This window comes from Oncorhynchus mykiss, chromosome 5, assembly GCF_057628025.1.
Source record: "Oncorhynchus mykiss isolate SJ-2025 chromosome 5, ASM5762802v1, whole genome shotgun sequence".
NCBI lineage: Eukaryota > Metazoa > Chordata > Actinopteri > Salmoniformes > Salmonidae > Oncorhynchus > Oncorhynchus mykiss.
In genome coordinates this window covers 50,295,557-50,314,127 of record NC_143026.1, presented here as the reverse complement: position 1 = coordinate 50,314,127, position 18,571 = coordinate 50,295,557, and the positions used below count along the sequence as shown (strand labels likewise).

At 39.5% G+C, this 18,571-nt stretch overlaps 1 protein-coding gene across 6 annotated transcripts in view; it reads right to left on the bottom strand.

The window, feature by feature from the left end:
- The window catches only part of LOC110523995 (protein ERGIC-53), a 37,550-nt gene continuing 18,979 nt past the window's right edge, over positions 1-18,571 (bottom strand). For 2 of the 6 annotated variants that reach the window (XM_036977753.2, XM_090235104.1), the window contains 5 exons: positions 16,990-17,174; positions 10,508-10,578; positions 814-973; positions 568-695; positions 1-454 (listed from right to left, as the gene is read on the bottom strand). In XM_036977753.2, the coding sequence (XP_036833648.1) occupies positions 418-454; positions 568-695; positions 814-973; positions 10,508-10,578; positions 16,990-17,174 (581 nt within the window). In that variant the 3' untranslated portion in view covers positions 1-417. Of the gene's footprint in view, positions 455-567; positions 696-813; positions 974-6,665; positions 7,589-8,490; positions 10,408-10,507; positions 10,579-16,989; positions 17,197-18,571 lie in introns of those variants that run through there. The other 4 variants (XR_016496107.1, XR_016496106.1, XR_016496105.1 and 1 more) reach the window with 4 other exon arrangements.

The window sequence follows — 18,571 nt, the reverse complement described above, 5'->3', positions numbered from 1 at the left end:
TTTTGGCATGTTACAACCACTCAAGAAGACACCCACTGGGTTTAATTCAACATAGCAGCATTAATACAAAATTGCGCATTTATTAAATTCACAGTTTTCCAAACTATGTGAATTGGCAGACAGTGGTTTGTCTGTCTTCTGGGGGTGGGCACTTGTCAAAAATAAATAAAAAAATCTAATATCATCCAATGACTTGTAATATATTCTGTACAGTATTTTGCCATATTTGGAATCTTAACATTTCCCACTCGCTCATTCATTCACATACCACATTAAAAATATCAGATCAAATAAAAAAAAAAGAAACTTCTCAAACAAAATCTCATTTGAGTACAATAATTTACAAATTCAAAAACATAAAACAGCAAAATTAACAGTCCCTCATTTACATATCATGATATCGATGATAATGTTTCCTCAAAAGAATTTCTTTGCTGCTGCTTCTTGTTGACTCCTGTAGGCAGGAGAAGAAACAAGAAAATAGAGATTGAATTGTGAGAAACAAAAATGTAACTACAATTTTGAATTACCAAAGCTAATAAAGTGAAAACAAGATCTCATTCTTACTTGTACACGATGTAGCTGAAGAACAGGACTGATTGGATGACCACAAAGACCAAGAAGTGAATAGTACCCAGACAGGAAGGCATTTTAGGAGAGTCAGGGCATTTCTCTCCCTGATTTTCACTGGGGCTCTACATGCATTACAAAACAAAGAGTAAAAACACAAATCCAATGCTCTTTCCAAATTCATTTGTTGAGACTTGATGTGGTTTTTACAGCGGTTTACTGTAAGATAAGTTATTAACAGACCCCATTGCGTGTGATAAGGTGTTCGATGTTCCTCTTGACCACGTGTAGATGTTCCTGGATTTCGCTGAAGTGTTGCACCGTCTTATATGTCCCCATGCTCACTGGGTTGGCTTGGTGCTGAGTGGCGCCGATCTGCTTCAGAGACTCATGGAAAGAGTTTCTGAGGAGAAAAAAAACAGTGTCACGTATATCTGTTGAACACAGCTGATGCTGCAGTAGAAGAATGCATAGAATAGAACAAAAAAAAGATTTAGCCATTTTCTACATCTCATCTCACAACAGCGCACCAGAAAGGGTAGCGAAGAAATCCATAGCCCATGGTAAATAAGATCTGACAACATTAACAAGATCTAACAACATTAAACCAGAAATGGAATCAATAGGATTTCAGTTTGATATAGAATGAAGGTCATTGAATATTTTAATATCTTTGTATATGTAAATTATCCCAAATGAAACATGTGAATTTGGAGTAAAAAGAATGATTAAATGAAAGCTTGGAAATTATTCAATCTTTCCAATAAGGTAAGAAATGTTTGGCTTTTCCCTACATTATGATAGTGTGTGAAGACGTTAATGTGTGACCCAGACATAAAGGCAGGTTTAACCATGATGACACTAAAGATATTGGACCGTTGTCTGTGAACAATGCCCAGACCACTTATCTGGATTAAAAATAGGAAGATGAGGCAGAGACGCTGAGCCAACACAGATAACACACATTCCCGATTATTGTACAGCACACACAGAACTCTTTCATACATCCTTGCTCACTCACAAATGAGACATCTGTACAGATTTAACAAACTATTTTGGACAGCGAGAGGGTGACAGGAAAGTTGGTAGGAGAGATAGAAGGGCAAGAGGTCTGGATTCTAACCATCGCCAATACTGGGATATGAGCTCTGAAGGCAGTGGCACAAATCGGTGTCACAACAGGCAACCCGGAAACTACTTTAAATGATAGTGTGGGCTTCCTGCAGTTTGTTTTATTAAGTCCAGCCAAAAGTCCTCTCCAGAGATAAGAAATTACTGCAAATGTACTGTAAATGAACAATTTATAATCTTAATATTACAGTGAATTGTCCAAATTCATCTTTTGGATCTTCTATTTAGCTAACAAAAGGCAATTTATCCTTAAAGTTGAAACAAAATCTAATCATCCAATAAAAAAGGACATGATTGCTAAATTAATCCCATGGAGTGATTCCATTCAAAACCAGGACAAAAAAAAAAGACTGATTCGGGAGATTCACAAAATTGAATATATAGAATAGTCCTTTTGAAGAATTGTAACATCTGAGAAAAATACCCAAAGACACTGAAGCAGCAAACTGTGAAAATGAATGTGCGTCATTCAAAACTTTTGGCCACGACTGTATATATATTAAAAAAAATTGATTAGGCAAATGCTTCCATATATTGTTGAACATAATATAGTCTATGGGCATGTCACAGTTCGAGAGTGGGATCTCTGCTAGTTTAAAGTTAAGGACCATTTTATACAGAGAAATTGGCATAGAAGGCAAATGTAACAAACTACAGCCCTCATTTTACTTGTATCATTTGCACATCCTGCAAATCACCAGCAGATCGAGCATTTTGAATTCAAATTGGATCATAATTCTTAAACTAACAGATTCCACTCTGGAACTTTTATATGCTTGTACAGTATATTATGTTAACAGTATAGTCGTGGCCAAAATTTTGAGAATGACAAATATTAATTTTCAAAGTCTGCTGCCTCAGTGTCTTTAGATAATTGTCAGATGTTAATATGGAATACTGAAGTAAAATTACAAGTATGCCATAAGTGTCAAAGGCTTTTATTGACAATTACATGAAGTTGATGCAAAGACTCAATATTTGCAGTGTTGACCCTTCTTTTTCAAGACCTCTGCAATACTCTGGGGAGTTTCCTGGCCATGGACCAAAAATATGGATGTTTTGTTCCCCGAGCCACTTAGTTATCACTTTTGTAATTTCCGTCATGCTGGGAAAGGCATTGTTCATCACCAAACTGTTCCTGGATGGTTGGAAGAAGTTTCTCTCCGAGGATGTGTTGGTACTATTCTTTATTCATGGCTGTGTTCTTAGGGAAAATTGTGAGTGAGCCCACTCCCTTGGCTGAGAAGCAACTCCACACATGACTGGTCTCAGGATGCTTTACTGTTGGCATGACACAGGAGTGATGGTAGCGCTCACCTTATCTTCTCCGGACGCCCCAAACCACCGGAAAGGGGATTCAGAGGAAGTGACTTTACCCCAGTCCTCAGCAGTCCAATCTTTGTCCCTTCTGCAGAATATCAGTCTGTCCTTGATGTTTTTCCTGGAGTGAAGTGGCTTCTTTGCTGCCCTTCTTGACACCAGGCCATCCTCCAAAGGTCTTCGCCTCACTGTGCGTGCAGATGCACTCACACCTGCCTGCTCCCATTCCCGAGCAGGCTCTGTACTGGTGGTTCCCCGATCCCACAGCTGAAATCAACTTTAGGAGACTGCCCTGGCGCTTGGTGGACTTTCTTGGGCGCCCTGAAGCCTTCATCACAACAATTGAACTGCTCTTGAAGTTCTTGATGATCCGATAAATGGTTGATTTAAGTGCAATCTTTCTGGCAGCAAAATCCTTGCCTGTGAAGCCCTTTTTGTGCAAAGCAATGATGATGGCATGCGTTTCCTTGCAGGTAACCATGATTGACATAGGAAGAACAATGATTCAAAGCACCACGCTCCTTTTGAAGCTTCCAGTCTGTTATTCGAACTCATATCAGCATGGCAGAGTGATCTCCAGCCTTGTCCTCGTCAACACTCACACTTGTGTTAACTAGAGAATCATGATGTCAGCTGGTCCTTTTGTAGCAGGGCTGAAATGAGTAGAAATGTTTTTTGGAGATTCAGTTCATTTGCATGGCAGAGGGACTTTGCAATTAATTGCAATTCATCTGATCACTCTACATAACATTCTGGAGTATATGCAAATTGCCATCATACAAACTGAGGGAGCAGACTTTGAAAATGTATATTTGTGTCATTCTCACAACTTTTTGCCACGACTGTACAGAACAATTTACCACATCCAAAATTGTGTTTTTTCAAATATTCATGTTGATTTGTCATTATTCAAAAGTAAAAAATGTTTCTCTTGAAATCAAAATACTCATTACAGTACAAGCGGTAAAGCGTCATGACAATAATTGCTGCTTTGTAGCACCTACAGATTAAACATTATGGAGTATAAAAATGAGGCCTGAGTAAGAAAAATGTCATATGCCAACTTAAAAAAATTATAAAAAAATAAAATCTTAATTATGCTTTTAGATACATATGTCAAACACACAAAAGTATGGAGACACCCCTTCAAATTAGTGGATTCGGCTATTTCAGCCACACCTGTTGCTGACAGGTGTATAAAACCGAGCACACAGCCATGTAATCTCTATGGAACAAACATTGACAGTGCCTGACCTCACTAATGCTTGCGGCTGAATGGAAGCAAGACCCAACAGCAATGTTCCAACATGTAGTGGAAAGCCTTCCCAGAAGAGTGGAGGCTGTTATAGCAGAAAAGGGGGGACCAACTCCATATTAATGGTTCAAAAGTTTGGGGTCACTTAGAAAATGTCCTCATTTTTGAAAGAAAAGCAATTTTTTGTCCATTGAAATACAGCTACAATAGTAATTAACAACATTAACAATGTCTACACTGTATATCCAATCAATTTGATGTTATTTAAAATGGACAGTGTCAAAAACAAGGACACCAAAATTGTGAACGGTAGTGTATGCATGTAGGTACAGTTGAAGTCGGAAGTTTACATACACCTTAGCCAAATACATTTAAACTCAGTTTCACAATTACTGACATTTAATCCTAGTAAAAAATCCCTGTCTTAGGTCAGTTAGGATCACCACTTTATTTTAAGAATGTGAATCATCAGAATAAATAGTACAGAGAATGATTTCCAATTTAATTTCTTTCATCACATTCCCAGTGGGTCAGAAGTTTACATACACCCAATTAGTATTTGATAGCATTGCATGTAAATTGTTTAACTTGGGTCAAACTTTCCGGGTAGCCTTTCACAATAAATTGGGTGAATTTTGGCCCAGTCCTCCTGACAGAGCTCGTGTAACTGAGTTAGGTTTGTAGGCCTCCTTGCTCGCACAAGCTTTTTGAGTTCTGCTCACACATTTTCAATAGGATTGAGGTTAGGGCTTTGTGATGGCCACTCCAATACCTTGAATTTGTCCTTAAGCCATTTTGCCACAACTTTGGAAGTATACTTGGGGTCATTCTTCATTTGGAAGACCCATTTTCAACCAAGCTTTAACCTCCTGACTGATGTCTTGATGTTGCTTCAATACATCCACATAATTTTCCTTCCATTGATACCATCTATTTTGAAGTGCACCAGTCCCTCCTGCAGCAAAGCACTCCCACAACATGAAGCTGCAACCCCCATGCTTCACGGTTGGGAATTTGTTCTTGGGCTTGCAAGCCTCCCCCTTTTCCTCCTAACATAACAATGGTCATTATGGCCAAACAGTTCTATTTTTGTTTCATCAGACCAGAAAACATTTCTCCAAAAAGTACAATCTTTGTCCCCATGTGCAGTTGCAAACCATAGTCTGGCTTTTTTAATGGTGGTTTTGGAGCAGTGGCTTCTTCCTTGCTGAGCGGCCTTTCAGGTTATGTTGATATATGACTCGTTATACTGTGGATATAGATACTTTTGTACCCATTTCCTCCAGCGTCTTCACAAGGTCCTTTGCTGTTGTTCTTGGATTGATTTGCACTTCTCGCACCAAAGTACGTTCATCTCTAGGAGACGGAACGTGTCTCCTTCCTGAGCGGAATGACGGCTGCGTGGTCCCATGGTGTTTGTACAGATGAACGTGGGACCTTCAGGCGTTTGGAAATTGCTCCCAAGGATGAACCAGACTTGTCGAGGTCAATCAAAATGTTCCATACTGAGAAAACGATTGTTTTACCCTACACACTTCGGAACTCAGCGGTCCTGTTCTATGAGCTTGTTTGGCCTACCACTTCGTGGCTGAGCCGTTGTGGCTCCTAGACAGTACCACTTCACAATAATAGCCCTTAGTTGACCGGGGCAGGTCTAGCAGGGAAGAAATAGCTGGATCCACATATTTTTAAGGGGTGTCCAGATATATTTATTTTAGGCAAAACTATATCTGGCTTATTAACTATAATGTAGTAATACATAAATGTGACAATAATTGCTTGATTGAATCAGGGGATATAGGATTATTACTGATCAATGTATGGGCTCATCGTGATAGTTTCTGTAGCATAATTTGATTGACATAATAAATGTTTACAAATACAGTATAGATGCACATCTGGCCTATAACCTCTTATGTATCTCTTAGGCGCGAATCCCGATAACGAGATTGATTTGACAACATCCAGTGAAATTGTAGCGCGCCAAATTCAAACTACAAAAATATCAATATGCAACCTTCAAAAATACAAGCGTAATACATCAAAATAAATCTTAGCTTCTTGTTAATCCAGCCGCTGTCAGATTTCAAAAAGGCTTTACGGCGAAAGCAAAACATGCAATTATCGGAGGACAGAGCCCCGCATACAAACACATGAAAAACATATTTCAACCAGGCAGGTGCGACACAAAAGTCAGAAATAGCCATATTATAAATGCCTTACTTTTGAAGGTCTTCTTTTTGCAATCTTAAATGTCTCAATGACACAATGAATGGTTGTTTGTTCGATAAATTACTTCTTTATATTCCCCAAAATGTCCATTTATTTGGGGCGTTTGATTCAGAAATACACCGGTTCCAAAATGACTACAAAGTATCTAATAAATCACCTGTAAACTTGGTCCAAACATTTCAAACAACGTTCCTAATCCAACCTCCGGTATCCTAAAATGTAAATAAACAATCAAATATAAAGACAGAACACGTTTTTATCCGGTATTAGAAACAGTAAAGTGCGCTCCAGTTCACGCGCAACTAAAGCCCTTCAGAGGCTTTTCTCAAAAGAAAAACATCAAACAATTTCTAAAGACTTGACATCTAGTGGAAGCCATAGGAACTGCAATATGGGCCCTAATAAATCAGGTCTCCCATAGAAAACCACTGGAAAACAGTGACCTCTATTTTTTTCCCCTGGATGGATTGTGCTCTGGGTTTCGCCTGCCAAATCAGTTATGTTATACTCACAGACATTATTCTAACAGTTGTAGAAACTTCAGAGTGTTTTCTATCCAAATCTACTATTTACATGCATATCCTAGCTTCTGGGCCTGAGTAGCAGACAGTTTACTTTGGGCATGCTTTTCATCCGGATGTGAAAATACTTGTAAAGACTCATGATAGTTTCTGTAGCATAATTTGATTTACATAAATGTTTACAAATATAGTATAGATGCACATCTGGCCTATAATCTATAATGCAGTAACAGGTGATTGAGCTGTATTAGATTATATTCAGGTAGATTATGACCTCTTTAAATTCGTGACCCCTTTCTATAGACAATAATTAAGATATGTCTTTATTTTACTGTAGTCTCTGTTAAATTATGTTCTCTGATCTGAGAAGGGCTTTTTCATAAATTGGTCACTTGGATGAGATAAAGATTATATGCATGGTTTAATAAAATGTTCACTTACTTTCAAGGGAGATTTTTTGTAATTTGAGAAACAAATTAGATTTTGTTTATACAAACGTCTTATACTGTATGACTGTCCATCAGCTCTGTGTGCTCTGTGCCATGTGGCCCTGGGATGGCTGCAAGAAAAGGCCACATTTTAGCACCATTTGTCCTCAAAGTATTAGACATCAGTCTTTAAAATACATCCTTCATACACAGATACAAAACACGGGCTCCTTCTGATTGCTTTCTTGATGTCGCAGTTCCCTCGAGAGCTTGATACTTATAGCCTTCCAATTGCTTTCATTTGACAGTATTTTTGGCTTTGTAATCATCTTAAATTGCTTCTAGACAATATTAAAAGGAAAGGACGTACCCCTCCTGCTAGTAATACATAACAAATGTAATTTAATCAGAAACATGATCTTGTCAAATAACAGAGGTAGCTAAAGAATAGGGACAGTTTCAAGTAAGCAGTAACACTCCCAAATGTAGAGTATGGAGCTAAGTGTTCACTGACCTCCACAAAATACCCCATAATGTCAAAGTAAAAACGTTCTGTTTTTTTCTTTTGGGGGGGGGGGGGGGGGGGGGTTTAATGAATCAAAAATATTTAGTCAATACATATTCAAACCCTTTTATGGGAAGCCTAAATAAGTTCATGAGTAGAACTTTGCTTAGCAGATCACATAAATTGTATGGACTCAATGTGTGCAATATTAGTGGTTAACATGATTTTTGAATGACTACTGTATGATTGTACCAAACACATTCAGATAATTGTAAGGTCCCTCAGTCAAATAGTGAATATCTAGCACAGACTAAAATAAAATAAAAGAGGTTTCCCAATGCTTTGACAAGAAGGGTACCGATTGGTAGATGGTTGAAAATAATTAAAAGCAGACAATGAATATCTGTTTGAGCATGTTAAAGTTATTAATTAGGCTTTGGATGGTGTACCAACACACTCAGTCACTACAAAGATTGTCAACTGACCGAGGAAGGGAACCACTCAGTGATTTCACCATGAGGACAACAGTGAATTTAAAACACAGCTACAACATTTAATGACTGTGATATGAGAAAACTATGCATGGATCAACAACATGGTAGTTACTCAACAATACTAACCTAAATGAGTAAAAAAGGAAACCTTTACAGAATAAAACATTCAAAAACATTCATCCTGTTTGCAACAACAATAAAGGAGCACTGCACAAAATGTGACAAAGAAATGTACTTTTTGTCCTGAATACAAAGTGTTATGTTTGGGGCAAATCCAACAACACATGGCCGAGTACCACTTCTTATTTTCAAGCATGGTGGTGGCTGCATCATATGGGTATGCTCGTCATCAGCAAGGACTGTATAGAGTTTAAACTGAAAACCTGATTCAGCTTTTCAACAGACAGTGGGAGATGAATTCACCTTTCAGCAGGACAATAACCTAAAACACAAGGCCAAATCTACACTGCTTATCAAGACAAAATTGAATGTTCATAAATGGTCTAGATATAGTTTATTCAGACTTAAATCTGCTTGAAAATCTATGGCAAGACTTGAAAATGGCTGTCTAGCAATGATCAACCACCAACTTGATAAAGCTCAAATCATTTTTTAAAGAATAATAGGCAAATATTGCACAATCCAGGTGTTCAAAGCTCTTAGATTTACAGAAAAAGACTCACAGCTATAAATGCTGCCAAAGGTGTTAACATGCATTTACTCAGGGGGGTGAATACTAGGGTTTAAAGTGGGAACCGGATTACTGAGATTGTCTGGCCAAACCAACTCTGGTTTCCCGGGATAATAACTGAGAAACCAGTAAATGTATTTATATGACATGAAATGGAACTTAACTTATATGCAATGTCTAAATCTGCTTTCGCATGGCCTTCTCTACTCTAACTACCTGCATGATCAACGATCCAACGCTCAGAGTGGCTGAGTGTGCGCACTGTTGGACTATTACAACATATTTACTTTATTGTTTGTGCTGAAACTGTACACATGACCTTGAAATGCAGTTAGTAGGTCTATGGGAATAAAATTGGCACCAGCTTTTGAGCTAACGGTTAAGTAGGCCTACCTACTTTTAGTAATTCAAAAAATGTTGACTGTGTAGTAGAGCTTCACTAAAAGTAATGCCACAAGGCAGAACGCTAAATCTGCAAGCGTAAAATACAATTTAGCCTACAGGCGGTTTGACAAGTTGATTGATCCAACATGCAGGCTGGCCTACACTCCAAACACTTGGGAGGTAAGTACAGAGAAGGGGCTTCAGCAAGAGCACGGGGGTTTTACTAGCAAAACGTCTTAGAACTATGCAGTCTTACCTGAAGCTGACAAGAAATTCAAGCAGAAATGGCTGCAAGTGATGGATTCTTCTGCCATGCCAATGCAAACAGCATTGTGCTACACACAACATCTACCATATCTGCCAGACATTCCAGTGTACTGCAGTCCAATTTCATCTGGAGTTATTTACCAAACTCTTCCTTTACATAGCCTACCCCTGTAGCTTGTCATCACGTACCCCTGACTTGCGAAAGTGACTCGCAATCTTTCTCACTTTCTCCACTGTGCTGCGCAGCTCCCCTCTCAACGACTACTGGTTGTCTGTTTCTTCGCACTCCCCATCAACACCAAGTTTGTGTAGCCAGATGGCTCACTTAATTTATTTTATTTACATAAGTATTCAGTAAGTATTCAGACCCATTGTTATAAGACTCGAAATTGAGCTCAGCCGCATCCTGTTTCCATTGATGATCCTTGTTGTTTATACAACTTGATTGGAGTCTGTGGTAAATTGAATGGATTGGAAATGATTTGGAGAGGCACACACCAGTCTATATAAGGTCCCACATTTGACAGTGCACTACAGAGCAAAAACTAAGCAACGAGGTCAAAGGAATTGTCCTAGAGTTCCGAGACAGGATTGTGTCGAGGCACAGATCTGGGGAAAGGTACCAAAACATTTCTGCAGCATTGAAGGTGATAAACAAATACAGACAAACAAAACAAAACAAAACAATGGTCTATGCTACTGCACTTACCTCAACTCGTTCAGGTTTCTCAGTATCTCCTGTTGTGTTGCGACCACTGCACCCATTTCTTGACTAGGAGCCTAAAGACGATAAACAATTAAATTAATAAATGTTTTATACCTAAGGATAGATTACTGAAAGATGTTTGAGTAAAGGCATCTTTCCTTTTTAGTAATAAAACTGGCATACATACAGTGCCTTCAGAAAGTATTCATACCCCTTGACTTTTCACATTTTGTTTTAAAATGTATTAAAACGTATCAATTAACTAAATCGAGTTGTGTAGGCCAGTGACAAAAACACACCCACCACCCCATAATGTCAAAGTATAATTATGTTTTTACAAATGAATAAAAAAGGAAATGCTAAAATGTGGAAGCAGAATATGATTGAAAATGAGATTATGTAGTCTGAACCTCGTTAGCTTCTTACCAAAACCCATGGCAAAAAAGTTCAGGAAACATGTTATTTCACCTTTATTTAACCAGGTATGCCAGTTGAGAACAAGTTCTCATTTACAACTGCGACCTGGCCAAGATAAAGCAAAGCAGTGCAACAAAAACCGAATTACATTTGGGATAATACAAATAGAAAAGTATAAATACTGTGTGTGCAAATGTTGTAAGATTAGGGAGGTAAGGCAATAAATATGCTATAGTGGCAAAATAATTACAATTTAGCAACTAAACACTGGAGTGATAGATGTGCAGAAGATGAACGTGCAAGTAGAGATGCTTGGGGTGCAAAGGAGCAAAAATAATATGGGGATGAGGTAGTTTGGTGGGCTAAAATGAGATTGCGAAAAAGACTGGCTATTTACACAGGAAAAGACCAAAGACAAAGACCGATACAAGACGGCGCTGCAGTAGAACATGTGTAAAACAACCCTATTTCGACCCTAAGCCTAAATAAGTTCAGGAGTAAAAATGTGCTTAACCTCTCTTGGGTAGGGGGCAGTATTTTCACGTCCGGATGAAAAGCGTGCCCAAAGTAAACTGCCTGTTACTCAGGCCCAGAAGCTAGGATATGCATATAATTGGTAGATTTGGAATGAAAACACTAAAGTTTCTAAACTGTTAAAAGTATGTCTGAGAGTATAACAGAACTGATATGGCAGGCGAAACCCCGAGGACAAACCGTTCCCTCCAAAAAACAGCCTACCACAGCAATGGCTGTCACTTTTATTATAAGGTGAAATCCTCCCAGATTGCAGTTCCTAGGGCTTCCACTAGTTGTCAAGTCTTTAGAAAGAGTTTCATGCTGGTTTTTGGAAAAATGAGCCAGAAATGTTAGGTTTTCTAGGTGGCTCCCATTTTGGCTGTAGTGTTTCCAAGCACGTGAAAGAGAGAGGGTTCTTTTGTATTTTTCATCGGTAAAGACAAATGATTCTCAGTCTTAAATAAACAATACAATTTAAGTATTAGGGTACCTAAGGTTTGATTATAAATGTTGTTTGACTTGTTTGGAAAAGTTTATTAGTAACGTTTGGGAATAATTTTATATGCATTAATAATGGAGGGAAACTGGGTTAATTACTGCCTGAAGCACGCCAGCTAAACTGAGTTTTTATGGCTATGAAGGACATTATCGAACAAAAGGACCATTTATGATGTTCTGGGACCTTTTAGTGCCAACAGATGATCAAATGTAAGGCATTTATTATATCGCTATTTCTGACTTTCAGGCACCTGCCTGGTTGAAATATGTTTTATGCTTTTGTATGCGGGGCGCTGTCCTCAGATAATCGCATGGTGTGCTTTCGCCGTAAAGCCTTTTTGAAATCTGACACAGCGGCTGGATTAACAAGTTAAGATTTATTTTGATGTATTACACTTGTGATTTTATGAAAGTTAAATATTTATAATTCTGTAGTTTGAATTTCACGCTCTGCAGTTTCACAGGATGTTGGCCAGGTGGGATAAATAAATTGCATTTGCTCACTGTGTGCAATAATAGTTATATAAATTATTTTTGAATGACCACCTCATCTCTCTACCCCACACATACAGATATTTGTATGGTCCCTCAGTCGAGCAGTGAATTTCAAAACACAGATTCAACCACTAACAGGGAGGTTTTCCAATGCCTTGGAAAGAAGGGTACCTGCTGGTAGACTTGTAAAAATATTTCCCTTTGGGCATAGTGAAGAAGTTAATCACACTTTGGATGGCGTATCAATACACCCAGTCACTACAAAGTCTAGGTCCAAGAGGCTTCTAAACAGCTTCTACCCCCAAGCCATAAGACTCCTCTTCAAATGGCTACCCAGATTATTTGCATTGCCCACTCCCCCTCCCTTTTATACTGCTGCTACTCTGTTATCTATGCAGTCACTTTAATAACTCTACATGTACATATTACCTCAATTACCTGGACTAACTAGTGCCCCTGCACACCGACTCTGTACCTCATGTATATTTTTTATTTCACCTTTATTTAACCAGGTAGGCAAGTTGAGAACAAGTTCTCATTAACAATTGCGACCTGGCAAAGATAAAGCAAAGCAGTTCGACAGATACAACGACACAGAGTTACACATGGAGTAAAACAAACATACAGTCAATAATACAGTAGAAAAAATAAGTCTATATACAATGTGAGCAAGTGAGGTGAGATAAGGGAGGTAAAGGTAAAAAAAGGCCATGGTGGCGAAGTAAATACAATATAGCAAGTAAAACATTGGAATGGTTGATTTGCAGTGGAAGAATGTGCAAAGTAGAGAGAAAAAATGGGGTGCAAAGGAGCAAAATAAATAAACAAATAAACACAGTAGGGAGACAGGTAGTTGTTTGGGCTAAATTATAGATGGGATATGTACAGGTGCAGTAATCTGTGAGCTGCTCTGACAGCTGGTGCTTAAAGCTAGTGAGGGAGATAAGCGTTTCCAGTTTCAGAGATTTTTGTAGTTTGTTGCAGTCATTGGCAGCAGAGAAGTGGAAGGAGAGGTGGCCAAAGGAAGAATGGGTTTCGGGGGTGACCAGAGAGATATATCCGCTGGAGTGCGTGCTACAGGTGGGTGCTGCTATGGTGACCAGCGAGCTGAGATAAGGGGGGACTTTACCTAGCAGGGTCTTGTAGATGACATGGAGCCAGTGGATTTGGCGACGAGTATTAAGCAAGGGCCAGCCAACGAGAGTGTACAGGTCACAGTGGGTAGTATATGGGGCTATGGTGACAAAACTGATGGCACTCTGATAGACTGCATCCAATTTGTTGAGTAGGGTATTGGAGGCTATTTTGTAAATGACATCGCCGAAGTCGAGGATTGGTAGGATGGTCAGTTTTACAAGGGTAGATTTGACAGCATGAGTGAAGGATGCTTTGTTGCGAAATAGGAAGCTGATTCTAGATTTAAATTTGGATTGGAGATGTTTGATGTGAGTCTGGAAGGAGAGTTTACAGTTTAACCAGACACCTAGGTATTTGTAGTTGTCCACATATTCTAAGTCAGAGCCGTCCAGAGTAGTGATGTTGGACAGGCGGGCAGGTGCAGGCAGCGATCGGTTGAAGAGCGTGCATTTTTTTTTTTTTTTAAATTTCAGAGCAATTGGAGGCCACGGATGGAGAGTTGTATGGCATTGAAGCTCGCCTGGAGGGTTGTTAACACAGTGTCCAAAGAAGGGCCAGAAGTATACAGAATGGTGTCATCTGCGTAGAGGTGGATCAGAGACTCACCAGCAGCAAGAGAGACATCATTGATGTATACAGAGAAGAGAATCGGTCCCAGAATTAAACCCTGTGGCACCCCCATAGAGACTGCCAGAGGCCCGGACAACAGACCCTCCGATTTGACACACTGAACTCTATCAGAGAAGTAGTTGGTGAACCAGGCGAGGCAATCATTTGAGAAACCAAGGCTATTGAGTCTGCCGATGAGGATGTGGTGATTGACAGGGTCAAAAGCCTTGGCTAGGTCAATGAATATGGCTGCACAGTATTGTTTCTTATCGATGGCGTTTAAGATATCGTTTAGGACCTTGAGCGTAGCTGAGGTGCACCCATGACCAGCTCTGAAACCAGATTGCATAGAAGGTATGGTGGGATTCGAAATGGTCGGTAATCCGTTTGTTGACTTGGCTTTCAAAGACATTAGAAAGGCAGGGTTGGATAGATTTCGGTCTATAGCAGTTTGGTTCATGAGTGTCCCCCAGAGTGACCCCCCCGTTTGAAGAGGGGGATGACCGCAGCTGCTTTCCAATCTTTGGGAATCTCAGACGACATGAAGGAGAGGTTGTACAGGCTAGTAATAGGGGTGGAAACAATTTCGGCAGATCATTTTAGAAAGAAAGGGTCCAGATTGTCTAGCCCGGCTGATTTGTAGGGGTCCAGATTTTGCAGCTCTTTCAGAACATCAGCGGAGTGGATTTGGGAGAAGGAGAAATGGGGAAAACTTGGGCAAGCTGCTGTGGGGGGTGCAGTGCTGTTGACCGGGGTAGGGGTAGCCAGGTGGAAAGCATGGCCAGCTGTAGAAAAATGCTTATTGAAATTCTCAATTATAGTGGATTTATCGGTGGTGACAGGGTTTCCTATCTTCAGTGCAGTGGGAGGTGGTGTTCTTATTCTCCATGGCCTTTACAGTGTCCCAGAACTTTGAGTTTGTGTTGCAGGAAGCACATTTCTGCTTGAAAAAGCTAGCCTTGGCTTTTCTAACTGCCTGTGTATATTGGTTTCTATCTTCCCTGAAAAGTTGCATATCACGGGGGCTGTTCGATGCTAATGCAGAACGCCATAGGATGTTTTTGTGTTGGTTAAGGGAAGTCAGGTCTGGAGAGAACCAAGGCCTATATCTGCTCCTGATTCTACATTTCTTGAATGGGGCATGCTTAATTAAGATGGTGAGGAAGGCATTTAAAAAAAAAACATGCATCCTCTACTGACGGGATGTAATGTAATGACCTGACTAAATCATAAAGGAACAATTGTCCAGACTGAGGCTTGAGTTTACAAATTTATGGTTTATTAACCCAACTTTACACGTGGCCGTAGCCCACGCCAAATAAACGAAAGATACCCCACAAGCCAACCGTGACCTTATCCTGTGAAGCCCAGACCTAAGAGTTATATAGTCTCGCTACGGTTATTTTACCGCTGCTCTTTAATTATTTGTTACTTTTATTTATTTTTTTAATGTAAAAAAAAAAAACTGCATTGTTGGTTAAGGACTTGTAAGTAAACATTTCACTGTAGGGTCTACACCTAATGTATTCGGCGCATGTGACAAATACGATTTGATACAGGCGTGCTTCCTAACTCAGTTGCCGGAGAGGAAGGAAACCGCCCAGGGATGTCACCATGGTGACTTTAAAAGAGTTGGGAGTTTAATGGCTGTGGAAGTTCTCTCCCAAGGATGTATCAACAACATTGTAGATATCCACAATACTAACCTAATTGACAGAGTGAAAAGGAAGCCTGTACAGAATAAAAATATCCCAAAACATGCATACTGTTTGCAACAAGGCATTAAAGTAATACTGCAAAAAAAATGCAGCAAATGAGTTGCACTTTTCCTGAATACAAAGTGCTTTCTTTGGGGCACATCCAATACAACACATTACTGAGTATCACTCTCCATATTTTCAAGCTTAGTAGTGGATGCATCATGACCTAAGCACAGGTAAAATCCTAGAGGAAAACCTTGTCCAGTCTGCTTTGTACAGGAGTTGCTTTCCAAGAATACAGTGCATGTTCCTGAATTAGTTTTGACTTAAATCTCCTTGAAAATCTATAAGACCTGAACATGGTTGCAATGATCAACAACTAATTTGACAGAGCTTGAAGAATTTTTAAAATAATAAAATGGGAAAATGTTGTACAATCCAGGTGTGTAAAGCTCTTCGATACTTACCCAGAAAGAGTCACATGTGTAATCACTGCCAAAGGTGGTTCTAACATGTATTGACTCAAGGGGTTCAATACTTATATAATCAAAATACGTATATTAGTGTTTTATTTTTCATGCATTTTTTTTTTTAAATGCTAGAATTTTTCCTCCGCTTTTACATTACAGTATTTTGTGCAGATTGTTAACAAAAAAATCATTTTTAATTTCACTTTGTAACAAAATGTGGAAAAAGTCTAGGGTTGTGAATAGTTTCTGAAGGCACTATGTCCATGGCCTGTGCTCGACTTGGGCATGAGCTAACTGGAGCAGAGTACCAACACCTCAAGATTTTCTGCTCGAGTTACTGCACCTTTTATAGAATATTAGCACAAAAGTATTTCCTGCAGAGTACCTGCACCTAAATATAAACAGGACCGGCATACACCATTATTACCAGCACCTATTTCAGTTCAAGTCTAGCAAAGTTAATGGCTATATTGAGGTGAACAAAACAGAGTAAACGTCTGAGGTTCGTGGTATAGTCTGCAATGGTACTAATGAATGAAACCTTCCCTCCTTGATGCAAGGCATCTGTCAGAGCAGTAGGTAGTTGTAATTGTGTGCATAATGTAAATGTCTGTGCGCACGAGCGTACAATCAAACTTCCTACCTGTCCCACCAACTCCACTTGGCGTTTGGATAACTCGTCTGTAACCACAGAAACATAGCGGTTCTGTTCGTCGAGGATCATGGCCAGCTGACGGTGAAGCTGTTTGATCTCCAGGTGGATCTGGTTCTGACCCTCAAACACCTGGTGGATCTCCCTGTCGTTGACACTCTCGTACATGTCCTCAACTTAACAAGGAACAGGACACACCTGTTGCATCAAGTTTTAGCATCTTGACAACCTAGCATCCATTGGTAGCATCTAGTATGTACAAAGTAACCAATAACCTGCATTAGACTTAATTTGTTTTCTGTTATTTATATTTAAGTTGTGCTGACCAACTGTGTAAACTGTAGGCTATAAAGAGTCACACACACGCAGTTGAAGTCAGAAGTTTACATACACCTAGGACGGAATCATTAACACTTAGGATGGAGTCATCAACTTGTTTTCAACCACTCCACAAATGTCTTGTTAACAAACTGAAGTTCTGCAAGTAGGTTAGGACATCTACTTTGTGCATGACAAGTAATTTTGTGAACAATTGTTTACAGACAGATTATTTCATTTATAAATCATGGTGTCACAAATCCAGTGGGTCAGAAGTTTACATACACTAAGTTGACCGTGCCTTTAAACAACTGGGAAAATTCCAGAAATAGATGTCATGGCTTTAGAAGCTTCCGATAGGCTAATTGACAACATTTGAGTCAATTGGAGGTGTACCTGTATTTCAAGGCCTACCTTCAAAACTCAGTGCCACTTTGCTTGACATCATGTGAAAATCAAAATAAATCAGCCAAGACCTCAGTAAAATAATTGTAGACCTCCACAAGTCTGGTTCATCCTTGGGAGCAATTTCCAAACGCCTGAAGGTACCACGTTCATCTGTACAAACAATAGTATGCAAGTACAAACACCATGGGACCACGCAGCCATCATTCTGCTCAGGAAGGAGACACGTTCGGTGTCCTAGAGATGAACGTACTTTGGTGCGAAAAGTGCAAATCAATCCCAAAACAACAGCAAAGGACCTTGTGAAGATGCTGGAGGAAACCGGTAGAAACTTATATCCACAGTAAAATGAGACCTATATCGACAAAACCTGAAAGGCAGCTCAGCAAGGAAGAAGCCACTGCTCCAAAACCACCATAAAAAAGCCAGACTACAGTTTGCAACTGCACATGGGGACAAAGATAGTCTGGTCTGATGAAACAAAAAATAGAACTGTTTGGCCATAATGACCATTATTATGTTTAGAGAAAAAGGGGGAGGCTTGCAAGCCAAAGAACACCATCCCAACCGTGAAGCACAGGGGGTGGCAGCATCATGTTGTGGGGGTGCTTTGCTGCAGGAGGGACTGGTGCACTTCACAAAATAGATGGCATCATGAGGTAGGAAAACTATGTTTATATATTGAAGCAACATCAAGAAATCAGCCAGGAAGTTAAAGCTTGGTCGCAAATGGGTCTTCCAAATGGACAATAACCCCAAGCATACTTCCAAAGTTGGCTTAAGGACAACAAAGTCAAGGTATTGGAGTGGCCATCACAAAGTCTTGACTTCAATCTTATAGACAATGTAT